This window comes from Corvus cornix, chromosome 2 (genome assembly GCF_000738735.6).
Source record: "Corvus cornix cornix isolate S_Up_H32 chromosome 2, ASM73873v5, whole genome shotgun sequence".
Lineage (NCBI taxonomy): Eukaryota > Metazoa > Chordata > Aves > Passeriformes > Corvidae > Corvus > Corvus cornix.
In genome coordinates this window covers 106,023,913-106,044,654 of record NC_046333.1, presented here as the reverse complement: position 1 = coordinate 106,044,654, position 20,742 = coordinate 106,023,913, and the positions used below count along the sequence as shown (strand labels likewise).

The 20,742-nt window shown below is 40.7% G+C and overlaps 2 protein-coding genes across 10 annotated transcripts in view; one reads left to right on the top strand and one right to left on the bottom strand.

The window, feature by feature from the left end:
- ESCO1 (establishment of sister chromatid cohesion N-acetyltransferase 1) overlaps window positions 1-12,075 on the top strand; it is a 33,681-nt gene extending 21,606 nt beyond the window's left edge. The window contains exons 9-12 of one of the 2 annotated variants that reach the window (XM_039569981.1): window positions 4,939-5,028; window positions 7,519-7,662; window positions 8,521-8,708; window positions 11,097-12,075. In XM_039569981.1, coding sequence (XP_039425915.1) covers window positions 4,939-5,028; window positions 7,519-7,662; window positions 8,521-8,708; window positions 11,097-11,244 — 570 coding nt within the window. In that variant the 3' untranslated portion in view covers window positions 11,245-12,075. Of the gene's footprint in view, window positions 1-4,224; window positions 4,348-4,938; window positions 5,029-7,518; window positions 7,663-8,520; window positions 8,709-11,096 lie in introns of those variants that run through there. The other variant, XM_039569985.1, reaches the window with a different exon arrangement.
- A 529-nt stretch (window positions 12,076-12,604) lies between these two features.
- GREB1L (GREB1 like retinoic acid receptor coactivator) overlaps window positions 12,605-20,742 on the bottom strand; it is a 133,331-nt gene continuing 125,193 nt past the window's right edge. For all 8 annotated transcript variants that reach the window (XM_039569932.1, XM_039569950.1, XM_039569955.1 and 5 more), the window contains 4 exons: window positions 19,990-20,131; window positions 18,692-18,892; window positions 16,847-16,985; window positions 12,605-15,313 (listed from right to left, as the gene is read on the bottom strand). In XM_039569932.1, coding sequence (XP_039425866.1) covers window positions 15,150-15,313; window positions 16,847-16,985; window positions 18,692-18,892; window positions 19,990-20,131 — 646 coding nt within the window. In that variant the 3' untranslated portion in view covers window positions 12,605-15,149. The remainder of the gene's footprint in view (window positions 15,314-16,846; window positions 16,986-18,691; window positions 18,893-19,989; window positions 20,132-20,742) is intronic.

The window sequence follows — 20,742 nt, the reverse complement described above, 5'->3', positions numbered from 1 at the left end:
TCTGTATACATTATCATACTAGAGCTTCTTGCTGTGAGCTGTGAAAATGGACATTATTGTTAGTGTCTTGCCCACCTGCACGCAGCTGCTCTGTGGGTTTTTTAAAAAGTTTTGAGTAGCCAGAAGGTAGTTTGCATGTAAATAATAAATTATTTTTTATCCTCAACAAAATAAAATTTTGATTGGTGGGTTTTTTTAAAGGCCTATCTTACTTCTTGTAGTAAAATATTCTGTTTAGGTCTCTAGAAATATCATGATGCCCCCAAAAGAAGGACAGGCTAACAAGGAGATGGTATTGGATACTTGCTTTGTCATGGATATCTGATAGAGATGATAAGGAAATTATAGTCCTTTTGTGCAGAGAGGAAGTTTGGCAAATGTAATGACATTTTCTAGATTTTAGGAACAGAAGATTGGCAAGGATTGATACAGGTTTTCTTAAGGGTGACATTTGCTATTAATAGAAGTGTGCAGATTAAATTAGCAAGAAGGTAAAATGGACAAGGTATAGCACTGGAGCAGGAATGAGAGATGCCTCCAACTGCAGACAAATGTAGCAATTTGTCTCACTGTTCTTCTGGTTTCAGACACCTGAAAGTCTCCAGACAGATGATGCCATTCTAGCACGTATGTGCACTGAGTGGTGATGTACACATCAGGTGGTAGCTCCAGCAGAATGGGCAACTCTGTGGGATGGATAAATGATCCAGTTTTATAAAATCCTCTAGCTGTGATACCACACAGTATCAATTCTGCATCCTCTCTATGATACGACGCAAGATCAACTTAGTATTTCTGCAAAATCTTTGTGTAAGAGGAAGGCATTTTTAATGGTGCTTTGAAGTTGCAAAGCCAGAAACTTAAGTTAGTGAATGCCTGTGTGATTGCAGTTAATGTGTTTGTATTTCAGGCTCATCTTCTTGATTAAGAACATCTTGATCTTAAGAAAATGGAGGAAACTGTTATTAGGGCTGTGTGATCTGATAAGTTTACAGCTGTTCTGCTGTAATAGCACCCAAGTTCATCTCTGAACTTCTTAGAATTTTCACATTTTAAAAAAAAAAGCAATATTTGACTTCTTGACATCTAAAATTAATAGGATATTGGGATTGAAGATGGTGCTGAACTTCATGTCATCTTGGAAGGATTTCATGCTTGTCTTGATTAGCATTAATTCCAAAAGTAATGCATCTGTATGATATAAAAATAATGTTACAAATGAAGTTCTTAACCATTAGCTGTCTTCTGTGAGAAGTTTTAATAGAGGATGATATTTGGTAGTTACATCCAAGGATCTTTAAGCATTCTGCAGTCAAAAAGGCATTCTCTATATTCCATTCATAGGAAAGAGAGGCAGAATATCTGTACTTGTCAGGAAGAAGAATGCAGTAGACCCATTTCTCTGCTGCAGATTGTCAAGGACAATAGTTTACAGGATTTCACACTAGACTTCATTACTAGAGAAAAAATTAATGAATTTTTTTTTAGTGAAGACCAAGAATTATACAGTATTAACCATGTTTTCCTCAATACCTCAGTATTTTTGATGAAAAAGAACTTTTTAAGAAAGAAACAGCACTGGTTTTTTTTTCATGTATTTGTAATCACTTGAGAAATACTGAGTACAGAAAAGCCAGAACTGACGTACACAGAAAGGCGCCAGCATTGCTATCCTGTTTCCTACTCATATGTAGGAATTTCTAAAAAATTAGGAAATTCATGGGAAGCAGGCTGTCACTTCTGCTGACTTACGCTTTTAAAGACAAATCTACATCAGAGATTATTTTAAACTATTAAGCAGAAGATAATGAAAAACAGCACTGAACAGTTAGTTACTGTGCTGTTAATGTTGGAGCCATCTTTACTACCTCATTCTTTATATACATACATCATATGCAGTGAAAGCAATGCACTGCACTCTGTAGTGGTAGCTACTGTCTGTACTATTTCATGAGGTGGTAGCAGTTGCTTGTCTGTATTGCCGTTTTTGTAATGGTGTCTTTCTTTTGTAATCCTACTGCAATTGCACCTTAAAAAACAAGCAGAAGCAACCTTTATTCTTGTTTGAATTGGGAGGAAGTTAGAGGTAGATTAAAAAGGAGCTAACTGTGCCTTGCAGAGTTGCCTTATTTTCTGAAGCAATTACAAATACTTGTAGGATAAATAGTCCCAACATGGAGGGGAGGAGGGTGTTGTAACAGCTCTTACCACACCCGTTACAGCACCAGTCTGCCCAGCTGTGGTGAAGGGTCTCTGCGTGCCTTGCTGCTGCTGGCTGGAGGTAATCTGTTGTTGGGCACGGACTTGCAGTATCAGGGTGGAGTGCTGAAATCATGTGCTTTTACTCCAGGCCTTGGGGAACATGTATCCCTGTGGGAAGAGTAGCTTTCCTTTTAACTTCTTTGGTCATCACAGGCCACATATGTCAATGCTTGGGCATCTGATTTAAGAGTAAGTAAGTCTTAATGTCCTACACTAATGTCAATTAAAAGGAAAGGAAAAGCAGTTTGTCTGACATTGCAGTAGAATGCTATATATTGCAGACATAGGACTTTTGTTTCTTGTGCTGAGGTGTTCTTGTCATCTGTCTGCTGAAAGAGGCCCACTTCAGTTGTCAGTGATGGAAATACCTTGCAGACTCTAGTATTTTAGTAGTGTTAAAGTAGTGGGTGGTTGGTTAAAATGTGTTAATAGGTGTGTTTAGGGAAATTATTTTCAGACCACATGCAAAATACTGTCACTAAAGCGTATTTTGTGTACTGTAAATATCTTATAGGATTAGTCCCAGCTGCAGCTGTAGCACTTCCCTTTAATGTTACAATATGACAGAGCTGTGACCAATCTTGTGCATTGCTTCCATTTGCCTGGTATGAAGGAAGCAAAACTCAACAATAAGGATGCTAAAGGTGCAAATAAATACATGAAATTTTTCTTTTTAAAATTATTAGAGCTGCATATGACTTTAAAGGCTCAATATGGCTTTAAAATGGCTTCACTACAAGTCTGGATGAGCATAGGGTTAGCAGAAACTTTTTGGAACGTTGCATCTAAAAGATGCATTTCTGAATAAATTCCAAAATACTTGAATTGAGAAACTACCCCGCCTGTGAATATCATCAGTCTCCATATTATACAAATTACTTCAGAAGATGAACAGAATCAGTCTTATGCATATGAGAATCAATTATTGCATTTTTACATAATTATTTTTAGACTTGTGCTAATATACTGTTGCTTAAAAGCATAAATACTGTGATGTTGAGAAGTATTCCGTTCAATATTGGATTTCATTTTGTGGAAATACCTGGCTATAACACTAACAGGGTATCTTAACCTAAAAATTAGTGTTGAATTTTCTGACCTAGGCTTCAGTAGTCTGGATGCTGTAATGGCAAGATTATCAAACATATTGCATTTATATCCTGAGTGATGGTTTAAAATAGGCTATAAAAAGCTCTTGCAGAGCAAACAGGTAGCCAAAAGGCAGAAGAAGACAAAATATTTGAGGGGTAAGGTTTGAGGCTGGAGAGTAGTAATCCTTGCTTGACTTTTTGATGTCTTTCCAGACAGTCTCAAAAAGCATGTCACAATCCCACAGATGGCACTTTTCTGCTCCCCTGAATATTATGACACTGCTGTTTACTGCCCTTTGTGTTCAGACCATAATACATATAAATTCTAGCAGGTTCTTCTTTTGTGCATTACTACTGAGAAGAAAAGCAGACAGGATTAAAATGGTGTCTGTGTTGCAACCACTGCCATGCTGGGTGCTAAACTAACACTTAAATAGTTTCAGGGCTAGCAGCGAGTAGATAAATTTCTAAAATTATTCTCTTCATGTCCTCCTTGGGGTAAGAGAATAAAATCAATAAGAATAAAATGAGGAGCAGATCAGGTATAACAACACTGAAGTTTAACATTTTTTGTGGTAGTATATATGGCATTCATCCAGTGCCAAATTCCATTGCTTGGTCTTTAGTCAAACGTTATTTTATGGGAAGGTACAGATTTCAATGAGAATCACTCCATCAGTATTGTTTCTTCAAAGACTTTTTTATTTAAAGTTGCTTTGAAGTAAGACTTTTAGATCAGCCTTTTTAGTGGCTGAAGTTACTTCTGCATTCAGTATTTTTAGGTCCCATCAAAGCAACTTGAGTTCTAATATCTACCAGTCCCATCTTGCTAGATTTAAGTGGCTTTTTTGTTTTGTTTTTTTCCATGCAGGTACTGCTCATTATTCACCACGAGTGTGGATCTGAAGAAGAGTTAATTACCTCTATTTTTTTGAGTATGTTTATACTTCAGATACACACAACGTAGTCTCCTTCCCTATTAGATTCTTAGAAGGTAGTTATAAATTTTTTTCTAGTATCCTTCTTGTGGCTTTAACAGTTATGATCAGTAACAGAATAAACTATTCCTTACATTTTGGGCAACTGCATGCCAATCAGTTCACTTAGAACCTCCTGGAGGTCTTTCGCATGCCAGACTTTTAAAACTGAGTGTGTATTTGTGGAGGTAACTATGTTAAAAAGAATTCTTCTAATAAAACTTAGGGCTTTCTCATTCACTGGACTTGGAAAAATAAAGTATTTACGTAGGTTTGAAAATCAGTTATGTGAGCTGAATTTGCTCCTTCTGTTCTTAAATTGAGTTGCAGTGCAGTTCTGGGGGAAAAAAATCTAGTTGGGAAATTGTAAGACACTTTCACATTGTTTTTAGGTATAGTTAGGTTACTGTATAAATTATTGCATAAGTAACATCATATTTTATCCGTTGTGCTTATCTTAAAATGCTAGCTGAAGTTTCCTTCTCTAGCAAAGCAACTGCTAAATTGTGTGAAATCTGCATAAATTCAGTGTCTAGAACAATAATTTGCCACTTCTGCTTGTAAAGTACATCTTGTATATGGTTTAGATAAGTGTTTGTTTTATTTAGGGTTGGAAAAAGGAGAGAATCTTGGCTGAATATCCCGATGGAAAGATAATAATGGTTCTTCCTGATGACCCAAAGTATGCACTTAAAAAGGTATGGTGAGAAGGACCGGACTTGTATGTCTTGCCTTGTTTGATGTTTTCATGTAAATAATGAGAATGTTCGTAGTAAAGTTGGTGTAATTTACGTGTGAACAGTTGAAATTGGACTCAAAACTGCAGTGGTTCTGTTCCCTTTTTGACAGACAGGTCAGATACCTCATGCTTAAGCACTGCTGCTCTCTTCATAGAGAGGCTGGGCCTGGGCAGGGGTGGGAAGAGCATCAGCCAACAGACTTTTTTAAAGTTTGGTGTTTTTTATAAATATACTTGCAAAATGTCTGACAAATATTTTATGTGATAAAAACTTCCCATTATATTTAAATTAACTGAAATTTACTAACTATTACTCAGCACAAATATGGCACCATTCTCTAGGTGACTTTCTGATAAAAACAGAATTAGGTGGGAAGTGGCCTCAAAGTCATCTAGTCCATTGCCATGTCCAAAACAGGTTACGATGCATCTGACAACTTTCAAAAAATTCTACCACTGGGGATTTGTCTGATCTCTTCAGACTGTATTACAGTGCTTTGTTATCCATAACGTTAGGAAATTTTCCCTAAATGTCTAACAGACTCTCCATATTGCAATTTAAACTCATTAGTACTAATTGTACTGCCATAGCTATAGAAAATGTCCTTCTTTTCCTCCTTGCAGCAGATTTTTTGTGCCTGAACAAAATGATTTTTTTTTACCTTAAGGAGATTGACCGGATGTGCTGTTTTTTAGTTTATAGTCCTAAATAATGTCTTTTAGAGCTCCATTCATTGTCATGCTCTCTTCTAGATTGTCTCCATTTGTGCCATGACTCATGTCTTTCTTGAAGCTCTAAAACTGGGCCCACCACACTAATGGGGACTTAGAGCAGTTGGGTACTTCAGTGTCCTGCTGGCTGATCTGTGTTCATACATCTTAAAGTGTCATTTCATTGTAGCCTGGCACTGACTCTGTTTAGCTGGGGATTTGCTGTCACTAATAGGGATTCTTTACAGTACCACTGTCGCAGGGTCACAGAATGGTTGAGGTTGGAAAGGACCTCTGGAGGCTGAATTGAAGCCCGACAGCTCTTGCTGGTGGTGTGGCTGTAGCAGGTTTCTTTAGTCAAAGTTACTGAATTGAAAAGAAACTACAAATTTTCACATGTAATGCCGATAAGTTTATTTGTTTAGTTTTATTTTTCTGGTGGGATTACCTTAATTTTAGTACATTTGTTGCACATTCATTTTTTAATGTAATGGCTGAAGAAAAAGAAGAAAGACTGTAGCAAATTAAGTCATTCAGGATAAAGTTCTGTAGTTCTGTGTAGCTGAAGTTGATAGAATCTACAGCTGTCATAACCATGGATGACTGATTTCAAGAATAATTTTACTTAGTGTTTCAAATCAGATAATTGGATGTGTCATTAAATGATTAGTACCTGAAGGTTAAGTGAGAAAATAGTAACTCATAACATACCTGTTAAAAAATTATTTTTAAAGCATTTTTTAACACCGTTTTCTTTACTGTGAGGGTGCCTGCACATTGGAACAGATTGTCCAGAGGGGGTGTGGAGTCTCCCTCACTGGAGATACTCAAGCACTGTCTGGATGCAGTCCTGTGCCAAGTGCTCGGGGATGGCCCTGCTTGTGCAGGGAGGTTGGACAAGATGTGGTACCTTCCAACCTGACCCATTCTGTGATTCTGTGATACTCATAGCATCAGTAATTCTATTTTTGCATTACTGTTGTGACTACAACATGCATTCAAGAAGCTTATGCCATTTAATGAACCACATAGGTGAAGGCACCTTATTTGTCTTACAGGCGATGAGGCCTGATTGAGGCTGTTCCAATGTCCAGGTGCAGGTTCAGGAATCCTTCAGTAAAGTACCAGCTCATGCATAAGCTTACATTTATGTTCATGCTGGAGTTTATCTGTTTCTTCTAGACTTGCTAATACTTAAATTTTTATTTTTAGTTTCAGTTACTCTTTGCAAACCCAGTGGAAGAATAGAAAGCTGAAGGAAAGAGACAACAATTACTCTCCTTTAGAACAAATGCATACACTTTTACCTGCCTTGGCACTGTGCCTGCTGTCATCTGCTCAAAACCCTTAATGGATTAGTTCTTTCAAGACTTTAAAAATAACAAAAAATCTTCAACTGTTTTAACTTTCCTTGTAGGTCTAATTTACTTCTAAAATGTCAGAGCTCACACTTTGATTACCTGCATTCTCTCTATTAGCCTTTGACTAATGAAGTTTGGACTTAATGGAAGCTGACTAAGGGGTCTTTACTTTTCCTATTTCCAGATGAGCATTATTTAAGGAACATTTATGTGGATGATGTGTTGCAGGTTGCTTAGGTTAATCTTTAACTTCAGGTGTAGCTTTCAGTGTTCTAGATACCCTAATACATTTTTGCAAATCTGTGATTTTAATGTAAATTTATAAAAATCTGCATTTACACGTATTTCTTATAAAGCATTTAAACTTATTTTGACAGGTTGAAGAAATCAGAGAAATGGTAGACAATGACTTGGGATTTCAACAAGCTCCTCTCATGTGCTACTCTAGAACTAAAACTCTTCTTTTTATTTCTAATGACAAAAAAGTTATTGGCTGCTTAATTGCAGAACATATCCAGTGGGTAAGTGATTGAATTGGAAAAAGATAATCTGTGTTAGTACTTAATAACCTTTTTTCACGGCAAATTAGTATTCTTTGTAGGCCTTTTCCACAGAGGAAGAGACTGGGTGGTTGGACCATTCTGAAATGTAGTTACTCAGTTTTGTGTGGTTGATGCTGAGGTGAGACACATGGATGGTGTCATACTTGGCTCAGACAGATCTGATCATCTAAAAACTTGCCAGAGCTGAGGGCTGGATTTTTTCTTTCTCTGCTGTTATGCAGCTCTGGCTGTGCTCTTGCTTGTCAACAAGCAGGTTCATCTTCCTACCCAGCAGAGAGCCAACATGGTTGAAAGAGTGGATGCTCTGTATGATTGAGTTGAATCACCACAGGGTGAAACAGCTCCACAGGAAATAGAATCAGAGGACAGAACTGCACTGGATTGTGGGACAAGAAGTCATGCTTCCTGTTGCAGTACTAATCACTGACGTCACATTACCTGTCTGTTCCATTCCAAACTGTCGTGTTTTCTACTGTCCCTTGGGAGTATCAGACAACAAGCAAAACAATCCTAGCCAAAGTCAGAGAAATCTATGCAAACACTTTAATACAGATGGTAATAAGGATTGGATTATTTGTTGCTGTTACTTTAAGTGAGATAAACTCTAGAGGGGTTTTTGTTTGTTTATTCTTTTATCATGTGCTTCATTTTTGAAACTGTTACGAGAACTTAAACGAGACAAAAGTATAAAGTCTTTTTGGTAAGGCATTTTAGTAGCCAAGTGTGTTTAACTGAAATAAATTAAACTTTAATTATTTTCTTCAGTCATTAGTGATGCTTTTATAAAGGAACGCATGTTTTTTACATCATCTGCAGGGCTACAGAGTTATAGAGGAGAAGGTTCCAGAAGTCAGTTCAGAAAATGAGAAGGTCATATTTGAGAGACAGAAAGCATGGTGCTGTTCAACTTCTCCAGAACCTGCTATCTGTGGGATCAGTCGGATCTGGGTGTTCAGCATGATGCGCCGGAAGAAGATCGCTTCTCGGATGATAGAGTGTCTTAGGTAAGACAGAAATGTTCCTCAGCTACACATGGTTTAGATGGAATTCAGTCCAAGATGCTGATTGCTTTGTGTGTCTCAGGCTTGTATTTCCAGGCTGCTGGTGATACTGGGGATATGGATTTGAGCACAGTTGACAGTTCTGGTGTTAGGTGGAGTTCAGTAACTAACGTCAGCACTATACAATAGTTTGTCTTCCACAGAAATCTCAGAATGCAATTTTAGTGAGTCACTCTGACAGACTGCCAGGGGGACATTCCTCCACAGTAATTATGAGTAAAGGACACAGGACTGTCTTTGGTCAAAATGTGAGATTACTCATGGACTTGGGACCAAACCATTGTCTGATTGTCCCTTCCTTAGAGGTAGAAAGAGGGAGGGAACAGAGACCCAGTGCACCAAACTATTGGATATAGTCTGGTGGCTTCCAGCTGTTGGTTTGGGTTTTTTATATATAGTCAGGTTCACTGAACCTTATGGATATTTTCAATTTCCATGAAGCTTTAGTAGCTAGCAGTGAGTGTATTCCAGCTGAATGCTAAGTTCATGCTACATCCATAAAAAGGATTCAAACATCTGTGTTGTTGTCTAGACAAATGTTAAAAATATTGAATCTCCAAGCCTTAGGTTTCGTTCCAAGAAGTTTAAATGACAGTTCTGAGTAATGGCAAGAACTGCTCAAATCTTAGGCCTGCTGGGCTGTCAGGTTTGTACTCACCCCATCTTGTTGGAGTTTCCATAACAGGCACTGCTGCTTCTGCCAGTCCTCACCCTCGTGGGTATTTGGAGAGCTTAGCAAAGCTGTTCTGCCCTGCACAATGCATCTTGCCTGGCTGGTGGAGCAAAGCATGATCAGATCATGTTTTGGCTGACCTATTGACAGTAAAGGTGTATTCAGAGAAGCATATTAACTTGATGGTTTGCTTATGGTTTTGGCAGATTAGATTAATATTGTATTCTGTAGCTTCCTAGAAACTTATTTCTAAAGGAGAGATTTCTCCCCCAAAACAATGTTGAAGTTCCTTCTTCAGCTGCAGCCCTAAAAGGTCTTTAGAATGAATTTTGATGGTTTGTTGCAGCTAGTAAGGCCTCAGTTTTCCTTTTAACTGTGCACTGCACCTCCTCTTTTGTTGTGCTCTGGTGCTTGTTTGGCCTTCCAGTAGCTCATGCTGTGTTCACTAAAAAGTTTTGTGTTACTCTGGTGCTCCATTGGTTTGTAGAAAGGTCTGATGTCCTCTAGAGCTGATGTAGATGAGGGAGCCCAGGAAGTTGCAGGAGGCAAAGGAAAGGAGTGAGACTTGCTTTGGGATGGCAGTAAGCAGTCAGATCTGCCCAGCTGCCAGTGAAACTTCAACCTAAACATAGCAAAAGGTACTTGGGATGGGATGAGTTTGGTAACCAGCTAAATCCTGAGTTCACAATGTTAAAGGCATTGTAACAGGCTGAGGTCCATTTTGAGAATGTCTGCCCTGTTTCACTCAGGCTTTCACAGTACCTTGGAGCCACAGAAACCCAGTCAGATAGTCTTAAGAACCTTGCAAAGTCATCTTCCTGAACACGTGAAAGAGAAGAGAATAAAGCTGGTAGTAATGAAAAAGGATTTTGTTCCTGTTATCTTTTCCTTAGTATTTAATGGAGATGTCCAAATGAGTGAAGCTCATGCTTGCTCTTCAAGTACATTTATGATTATTTTACAGAAACTAAAAGATTGAAGTTCAAAGGGAGTTTCTTCTGTTTTTAAGGATAAACATTACCTCCTTCTTCCCCCAGTCAAGGTCTTAAAGCCTGAATTCAGTTTTCTAAATTTGCTCACATAGCGAGGCAGAGACGTAGAATGGTGTTCCTTGATTCCCACTCTTCCTTCAAATAAGGCTAAAGCACACAGGAAGTAGTCTTCATGAACAAATTAAGCAAATTGATTCTTTCTTTTTGTATAGTTTATTACTGAGTGTGTATTTGGGAATTATTTCCTTGAGGTTGGTCCTTTGAGGCCCCTTCATAAGCACCCCAACTTGTTCTGTAGCTTGTTTTCATTCCTATTGATTGTAGTCACAGCCCTCGTGGTCTTTTTTCTATTAAAACATATTTGGAATAAATTCAAACGTTTTATTTTAAACCATGAATTTGAGGTCTTGATGCAATTGTTCTGTACCAACATTCCTTGTAAAACACCAGACTGCCCTTATAAAGCCCCTCCCAGAGCAAGTGACCCTCCTTGCTCTTTGGATTCACGCTATTTAGAGCCATCTCCTCCTAACAGAACTTCATTTTGAATGTCTGTGCCACTTAATTAATGGTTTGTGGCCTAATAGCATAAATGTTTTTCATTATTCCCTGAGGGTAATTATCTTTTTTTCTTCTTTCTTCTTCCTTTTCCCCTCTTTTAAACAGGAGCAACTTCATATATGGCTCATACTTAAGCAAGGAAGAAATTGCTTTCTCTGACCCCACTCCTGATGGAAAACTCTTTGCAACACAGTACTGTGGCACTGGCCAGTTCCTGGTATACAACTTCCTCAATGGACAGCACCAGACTTAACTGCTCTGCAGGAATTCCATTTTTATTGGACACTTCTGCCAAACTGTATGGAGTGGGTGCAGACCTTCAGCAGAAGCCAGGGCCATTTTTATTACAGTGAACTCAGGACTGGTAACAACCAAACGGTTGTACTATTTTATTAAAATTGTAAACAATGCAGTAATAGGCTAACTTGGTTTTTTTAAAAGAAAGATATTTTATTAACTTTTACAAAAGTTTGATTGTATTTTATCTAGTTAGTCATGTTTACATGCAGCAGAAAATTGTTCATAGTGGACTGTAAACTAATGCAAAGACTCTAGTCTGGCTGACGAGTACATGCTGAAGTTCTTACTGAGGTGATATACCAGTGCTTCCCAGTACTGGAATGCTGGGCTCCTGGCCCAGCTCCCACTGCCAGCACTTGTCTGACAAGAGTTCCAGGCTCTGCCCAGTGGCATCGAGGCAGGAGGTGTTACAGTGCAGACATTGTGGGCAACAACCCTCAGAGGCTGTTCGGTGCCTTCTGGTGTGCCCCTGTACCCTGCTCCGTGTCAGGGCGCCTGCTCCCTGGAACCTTGTGTGCCCTGTCCCTTTCTCCCTCAGATTAGTTGTGGAGTAAAAGGTGGAACAAAAAGCCCAAGGCCTGGTGTACTCATCATTCTTCAAGTATTGTACTGAGTATATACCTTTGTTAGTGGACTTCACTTTGATACTTGTCACTCCTTCATAAATCTCTCCTCTTTTAAAGGGTTTGTATGTTGAAAAACTGCTGTGGCCTTTCTTGATCTGTACATAATGTAGATAGATTAAAAATAAAATACTTGATAGCTTTTTTAAAGTTACTCTGTATAATACTAAGTGTGAATGAATCTTTAGTCTATTTCATACTTTCCTTGGTGGGAGAAACCTAACACCCTGAGGATCAGTGCCCCAGGAGCTCTGGCTCAAGACCATCCTCATAGAAGGTTCAGGGTAAGGTGAGAGGGGATACCCTTCAGTCTCAAGTAAAAGTTTAAAAGCCTAATGGAAGATGGGAAAGATTTAGTTCAATTAGAGTTTGTTTTGATTTGGGAACCTATGTGAAGTCAGGATGCACTGGTTTATGGTGTGATGTCCTTAGCCTTGGTCTAGAGCTAAAGCAAAGAACTCACACCACAATGCTCCAGAGTACTTAAAGCTGGAGTAGCAGAACAGCCGTGAATTCTGGGCTCCAGACGCTGTTTGTTTCCAGGCTGCCATGTGTGATTTTCCAGGGGATGGTGAGCAGACTGTAAAGGGCTTTGTCAGGAAAGTGGTGCAGGTGCACAGGAACTCTGGAAGTGATCTTCTGTGGTGGGTTCAGAAAGCAAGAGGAGGACCAGTTAAGAGAGAGGCAGTCTGAAATGGTAACTTAATATATTCAAATTTAATGAAAGCACATTATAAACATACCATAGCCACAACTTCAGACAGTTTCAGTTCATAAACAATAACATGAGGTAGACTGACTAGTGAAGCTAAATTCACCAAGTTTTTGGTTAAGAAAACTTTACACTAGGAAAGCAATGTTTTTAACCCTCTTCCAAAAGTCACAAAAAGCAATTACATAAGTTAAGCAAAAAGCATCTGCATATGATTCTTTATATCTTAGTTTACATTCAGTTTTAACCTGTGAATAGACAAGAACATCTACAGGTAAAATATAACGCTGGCCAATTTTCATACATTCATAAGAATGGCCTAAATGGCAAGGCTTAAAACCAAAATGGAATAGCAGTCATGGAGCTGTCAAACAAGGATCTCCTTGCCAGGAATTCACAGGCAGCCGGTTAAAGTGTTCCTAAAGTGTTCCACGGGACAGGCCTGCGCTGTTAGGGCTGGTGTAGTGCACTCTGGCCAGAGCGTTACCAAAACTCCCTGCTTCCATCTGGGAGAGCACTAAGGAAATGGGTTTACTATGAGCTGGTAAAGGCAGGCAAATACACTGATTTTCTAAATGCACTCTCAGCCTTCAGGACAATTTTGCTCTGCTCCACCAGCGGGCTAACTCCTCCTAGTAGTCTCAGCACCTGGAATTTCAAGAACTTAGTGCAAACATCAAATACACAACAAACAGGAAACCATTTTTGAACATGTAATACCTGATACTTCTCTATGCCATGCTAAGACTCAGGGCTGGCCTTAAGCCCTCTGGCAAAACCAGAGCTACTGGAATACATTCAAGCGTGTAGCAAATGCTTCAAGAATCATCTTTCATATCCCTACTTCTTCCCAGTGTTCAAATAGGTAAGGCAGGTTGTATCTGAAGGAAAATAAAAAATAAATTTACAGAAATGGGTTGTTCATGTGAAATTCGTTAAATTTACAGCATCAGAAATAGTGCTACATCAACACAGACATATGCAAACCCTTTTCCTTTGGTCTCTGTCAAATATATTATGGTTATTCATCTGTAAACATCTCTTCACAAGATAAAAAAAAGTTGCTTAATTAACACTATGCGTTAAAAAAAAATGCAGCTTTGGCAGGTCCTTCTGCAATGACTGCAGGTCAGGTATAAAGATGTGTTGATTTCAATGCTTTTTGGGGAGTAAATTAATATTCCTGAATAGCGTTTAAGAACTCTCCATTTTTCTTATTGATAAAGGGGGTCACAATGTGCAGAAAGATGATTGTTGGGGGGTGTGTGTGTGTAAACTGCAGCGAGGTAACACCTGCTGTGAGGGGAACAGAGCACTGCTACATTTAACCGCGACAGCCAAATGCTACTGCACCGAGTTCATTCCAGAACACCTTCACAAGGATCATTATTGCGGCTGGAAACAGAACAGTGTGCGACTGTTGCAGAGCCAGGAGTTACACAGATGACGGGGTCAGGTGATGTGGTCACGATCTTTGCTTCTGGAGAGTCCCTCCTGAGCAGTCCCAGCTCCCTGGGGTTTCTCCACTACTCCCCCCTGGAGCTTCTGTAGAATACTTTGTTTCTCTCAGATCCAGCTCAGGCACTGTTACTCTCCTGCACATTTCTTGGTTTGTTGCTTCGTGTAAGGGTACAACTCAGACCTGATCTCAGCTCTGTAGCCAGCTGGAGTCGAGTGTAAAGGAAATGGAGAGTGAGGTGCAGACAGTCCACCACAAAGGCACTGGACGGCCAGGAGGATGGACCACAAGTTTCCAAAGCTGAGGAGAGTGAGAAACTGAAGGTGATTTGCTGGGAAGTTACTCTGGCCTCTAACTGAAGAGAGCAGCTCCGAGAAGCCTTTTGCTTTGGCCCATGGAGCTGAGGAGGGGGTGCCTACTGGGGCAAAATACCATTGCTAAGGGTGCACAGTGCCTGCCATGCGTTTGCCCATTTGTTCAGGTTTAAGTAGTAAACTTTGAACACCTGTGGAAATTTTGCCAAAGACAGTTTCAATACGTACACAATTACAAACTTTAAACTAACACTGCACAGAGAACAAGACTATTCCTTGTAATACAAATATCTACTTTATATTGTAGTTTCAAACCCCTGAGTATTCCTGTACCACAGCACAGAGCTGAAGAGACGCGGTGGGCTCTCCTCCCCCTATCTTCGATAAATTCCACATGCTGGGGTGCATTTCATGTAACACATTCAAGCTTGCAGCTGCAAGAGGAGAGCAGCTTCTTCCCCTAACTCAGCTGAATATAAAAAGGATTCTTCTTTGACCAAACAATATCCTTGGTTGGCTGTGTGGTTAATGGTGGTGGTTGTGACTGATATGAAAATAATGAATCCAGGACCCTGTAAATCATAACCGATGTGGTAATTTTATCCCAAGGAATAAAGCTACTTCAGAATTGTGGGGAATCCTTTAGAGCAGTCTAGATAAATATTGGTTGCACTTTGCTCCACAGTGATTGTACTTTTTTTTTAAGAAAAAAGTTATTTTGTTTTTTTGTTAGCTGTGTCTCAGCGAAGCTTATATGTGGCGTCCTGTGAGGAAATAGAGTGGTTCATCATCACTACTGTTTGCAGTTTGAAACTCATCCCGAAGTCGGAACTGCCACTCATCCTCCAACTCCAGCCGGACTATTGTCTGCCGTAGCGAGCTTCTGTCTTGACATATGACACACAGGGTGGCACCTTCAATTGAAAAGCACGTTAGGTTCTTGGGGTACAATAACAACAATTTCCTTCACTGATTTTCCTAAGGTATTTCAAAGAAATCTCTGCTGCTAGAGAGGAAAAAGTAGTATTAGAAGGGTCTACCACCAACTGTCCAGTCCAGGCTCAGATCAGTCCTGTGAGCCCCAGGACAGAAATTAATGTGTCCATTTGCAGGAAGGCACAGACATGGAGAAGCAAGCGTGGCATGGGGTCTGCTCTGGATCACAGGATGTCACTGCCTGACAGGCAGTGTTAATATCATCAACTGCAGCAGAGAGAACATTAATTGGATCTTTAAATTACTACTGATAATTATGCCCAAATAATAAAGCCTACTTTTTTGTTTGTTTGTTTCATGGGATGTCTGGGTTTGCAGAAGGTCAGTGATGAAATTCTACTAAGCCAAACCAGTCCCACAACTGACTTAAGAAAATCCACTGACTTCTTAAGTATGAGCACCGCCTTTGTTAAAGCACTCCAAGAGTCCCTAATTTCTTCTGTGGCTTAACAAACTTTAAAACTTTGTTGCACCGGGTGTTACAGATGGTCATTTAATGAGCAGGAGAACTGGACACCTTCAGGACTTTCTCTTTTCTGTTCCCCAGCCCATGCACCCAACACACAGAAAGTTTTAGTTCAGATCCCTCCTCTGCTTGACTGAAGCAGGGAAAGGCCCTTCCTACCAGACATCCACTGCCTGTTTTTGGGAAGAAGCCACTCCTTGCCCAAGAGTTACAAAAGTGCCCTCTCAGGCTGCATCAGCTCTGGGGACCTGGTGGTGGGCAGCACCAACCCCAGCGTGACTTTGTGCCCCCCTCCTCTGTCCCTGCCCTGCAGGGCCCAAGAGGGCACAGGAGCAAACTTCAAAATGTGGTTCTTGGGACTGGCTAAGGGTCACCCCCATGGTTCCCCTTCACATGCACCATTCTCAGTCAGCACGAGAGGGAAACGGCTCAACTGTGCCACCACAACTGCACTGGAACTTGGCAACACACTTCAGCATTACTGAATACGTCTGGCAATTTGCTAATTGTCAGCATTAAGACAAAAAGATTTTGATGAGATTTATCAAGTTCTGGTGGGGGTAGACCCAATCATCCTCTAGCTAAGGGCTGTCCTCATTTACAGAACTGAAAATTTATTGCCATTATAGACTGATTGCCAGAATTTCCTGTCCTCATCAGTAACACCTATGCTCAAAACTCTCAAGTGGCTGACTGCACAATTCACTGCCTGATTTCCACAGTCCTTGTTGATATCACTTTAAAATAATGAATGTAATTTATCAACGCTTACCTAAGGTTCAATTATCTATCAACAGGAACAGAAGTTTGATACACCCCTCAAAAACCACTCCATCTATTTCTTTTGAAAACAGTGCCAAAACAAACTGTGAAAATGATGGAGCTATTTAGTGAAGTGGGTTATTCCTCTGCCTTTCCCTTTTCCTCCATGCTATTATTAGTTGGCAGGAAGCACCCAGGATGCCCAGCAGAGCAGTGAGATTACCTTTGAGAAACCTGAACCGCTTGAGGAGGTCTGCACCGACAAAGGAGTCGCAGAGATAGAGCAGAAGTCCACTGAAGAAAACCCCTTCACAGTTGACATTGACTGAGTGTGGGCGAGAGCTAATGTAGCATATGGCCACCTGAAACACAAGGGGGAAAGACAGGAGGCACTTCTGTCTTAGCAATGTCTAAGGATGACTTACATGGAATGGAATATAACTTAGTGATAACAGGCGAGTCAGCTGGTGCTTGTAAAAATGTGATCCAACAAGACTGCAGTACTGAGCAATCTTCCCCAAGGAAGTAACACATGGAAGAAACCTCTAGATTCAGATCTGGTCACCAAGTCTGCATCACGTTATTTCAGAGCTCTCTGTAATTCAGTCTGATTTTCTCTTTCTCTACGAATTACCTGCTTATAATGACTGTATAGTTTATATAGGTTATTCTGAGGAGGACACATTTGTCAAACAAAGTAAGCAATTCCATGAGTACGGGAACTGCTGACGCTCGTGGTTCCAAGCACTCTCGTGTCTGAGTGTTGTAATGGCTGTTATATATCAAAGGGTGTCTCCTCTATCTTACCTCTGACCTCCATAAAATTTGTCTGAACAACACCTTTCTTAGACATTGACCCTGCTCCAGACCCAGTTCAAACTGACCATTGGGCTCAAAAATTCTGATCTCCCCACCTACAGACATCTAAAACATATTTGCAAAAAGCTAATTTTCCTGAAACCTGGGTTCATAAAAAGAGAAGTGTCAAAAGATGAACACCAAGTTCTTTCAAGAATGGCATTGCTTTCGGGTTCTTGCTTTGTATGAAATATTATTTCAGACAGACAGGCCCAGTTCCTTTGCAAATCATAGAATTGTTTAGGTTACACTCATTGAGATTCCACTGTTATCATGGATCCATGAGATCCAAGATCATTGAGTCTAACCATTAACCCAGCACTGTCAAGTTCACCATTAAACCATGTTGCGAAGTGTCTCATCTACACATCTTTTAAATACCTCCACCACTTTCCTGGATAGCCTGTTCCAGTGCTTGACAAACCTTTCCATGGAGAAATATTTCCCACTATCTAATCTAAACTTCCCATTGTCCCATCATTTGTTACCTGGGAGAAGAGGCCGACCCCCAGCTGGCTGCACCCTCCTTTCAGGGGGTTGTAGAGAGTGATAAGGCCTCCCCTGAGCCTCCTTTTCTCCAGGCTAAACAACCCCAGCCCCCTCAGCCGCTCCTCATCAGATTTGTGCTCCAGACCCTTCACCAGCTCCACTGCCCTTCTCTGGACATGCTCCAGCACCGCAATGTCCTTCCTGAACTGAGGGACCCAAACCTGAATACCAGATTTGAGGCGTGGCTTCACCAGTGCCAAGTAGAAGGGAATGATCCCCTCCCTCATCCTGCTGGCCTCACTATTTCTTATCCAAGCCAGGATGCCATTTGCCTTCTTGGCCACCTGGGCACAGCTGGATCATGCTCAGCTGCTGTCGACCAGCACCCCCAGGTCCTCTTCCTTTGTGCAGCTTCCCAGCCGCTCTGCCCCCAGCCTGTAGCACTGCCTGGAGTTGTTGTGACCCAAATGCAGGACCTGGCACAGTCCAGCAGTCACATTAATCCATCACAGACCTCTGGCCTCTACCCACACCAACCAGCTGGAGGCTTCACCACCAGCTCCTCCAGTGAATTGGTCCTTTGCTTCCAGCAGCAGAATCCGTTTGAGACCAAAGTCTTCAAACGTTACCCTTGATGCTGAAGGGGTTTCCAACACAAGAAAGATACTGAAGTCAAGTTTTGCATTTCCTTATCCCCATCATCCCTGCAAATCTTTTGTACCTCGAGCCCGACGTTCAGGTAGCAGTCAATGGCCAGTACCGGGTTCTTGAAGTTATGAATGGCCTTGGGGAAGAGTTTGTAGGTCGCGTGTTGAAGGAATTTCTCCAGGAGGAACTGAGATGGGGCTGCCAACAACGTGTGCTCGCTGTCAGGGGCACAGACGTACTGAAGAGGCATTATTGGTGCCACGCTGTCCGAAACCTGCAGTGAAAGCAAGAGGAACCCCTTTTAACCAACCTGCTCTGTGTATTTGCTCTGCAGGAGTTCCTCTAACTGGGGAAGGGATTGCCATGACAGAGCAGGAAGAGAGAGAAGAGGATCAAAAGGATCAAAACTCCCATTCAATTGTCACATAGCACCACAGCACAGAAATAAATGAATTGCTTGTTCTCTGCTTGCTAAGTACTTCAGTGGGTATCTGCTTGCCTAAAGAGGGGACATAAAACAGGGAGTTCAAACTGTCACAGTGGCCTTCATCCTGCCTTACTCCTGGGCATTACATGAAATTACATACTCCTTGTGTGGAGTCATCCATAAACAGTGTTTTCTATGGAGTTTTCTCATAGGCCAGTCCATCACTACAGATTCCACTGCAACCACAAGAAAAGGAAAATCAGAAAATGATCTCCAAACCCAGGGTTTAGTCAGTTAAATCCTGAAGTATGGGAGGTGGTTTTTTAAAAAAGGGATGGTGTGGGATGTGTTCAAAACCACCAGGAACACAAACTGTAAGGTTCCTAGATTAAAGACAATCCTTTGAAATACACCTCCATTTAAAGCTGGCATAGGTATAACATACTCTGTATAAAATATTTGTTATATTTTTATAAATACTTGGATTTCCTGGGTGGATTTCAGAATGCTGCAGTTTTCAGAGCCTTTCCTCAGGCCTCTTCTTGTCAGGAAGTGCAAGGATTGAAAGTCATCACAGACCAGCAAACACCAGAAACTTGTGGCTGTGCTAACATTTTTAAAACTGAATCTGGTACAACTTGCCTGGTTTTGATCAGAGTCTGCAAATTATTCCTCCATCAGAGATGGACCAAACTCTTCCCAATCCCGGTCCATCTTCTAACAGATTACGAGGATTTTTGTTAGTAATTTATAAACAGCAAAATGTTTCTCTTTTTCTATTTTTGATGTGGCAGCTCTACCATCTTATTAATGGATTAAGCCATGAATGTAAGATGTCAAATGAACACAAAAGAAATCTAAAAGACTAGAGAATTCACTATTTCTAGGGAAAATGGGTCCTGATTTTACCCCTTAACTACAACAGAGCATACTTCCAGACGTACCATGATTTTTGGCTTAACAACAAAGTCCTTTTGTCCTCCAACCTGAATATGTTTCTTCATGACACTGAAGTTGTTGAAGCGGCAGATGAGGAGGCCACTGCTGTTGGTCCGCAGATTAAAATCCACATCTTCACAGAAATACCTGGACATTAAACACAAGATCACGGCACCAGCTGTGTGCCTGCTGTGCACAAGCATTCACACACCCACTGCTGAAATGCACCGGTATGGGCTCAGCAGAGATTTTTGGAAATCATCTCATATGGTGCCAGTACAAATTCTCTGCAGAGTTCTGAAGACTCATTCCTTTGATGTGCTCCTGATCTAGGAAAGCAGCTGCTGGTCATCCTAAAACCAAACTAGTCTTCACTTTTCAGTGTGCCTATATGCTTCTTCCCCACACCAAATCTGGCTTGCCCTCTCATCCTCATCACGTACTGGCATCAGTCATTTCCTCCCCACCTTTTACTTGTTTTTTATTATTTTATGGATTTTTGTTTGGTTTTTTAAGTATGTCTTTTGGACCTGACAGAAACTCTCCAATGACCAACCTCCACTTCTGAACAAGCCAGTTCCATTTGACATATTTCTTCATAAACTGGAGTCAGGGGAAAAATGTGGCTTTAACAAATATCTAGCTATGGGAGAAAAAGCTGCTGAGAAGTAACCTTAGTCCTGCACTATTCACAATGTAGTTGCTCATTTCTATGGGCTGACTCCCACCTCATGATTCAACCTGACACAGAATGTGAA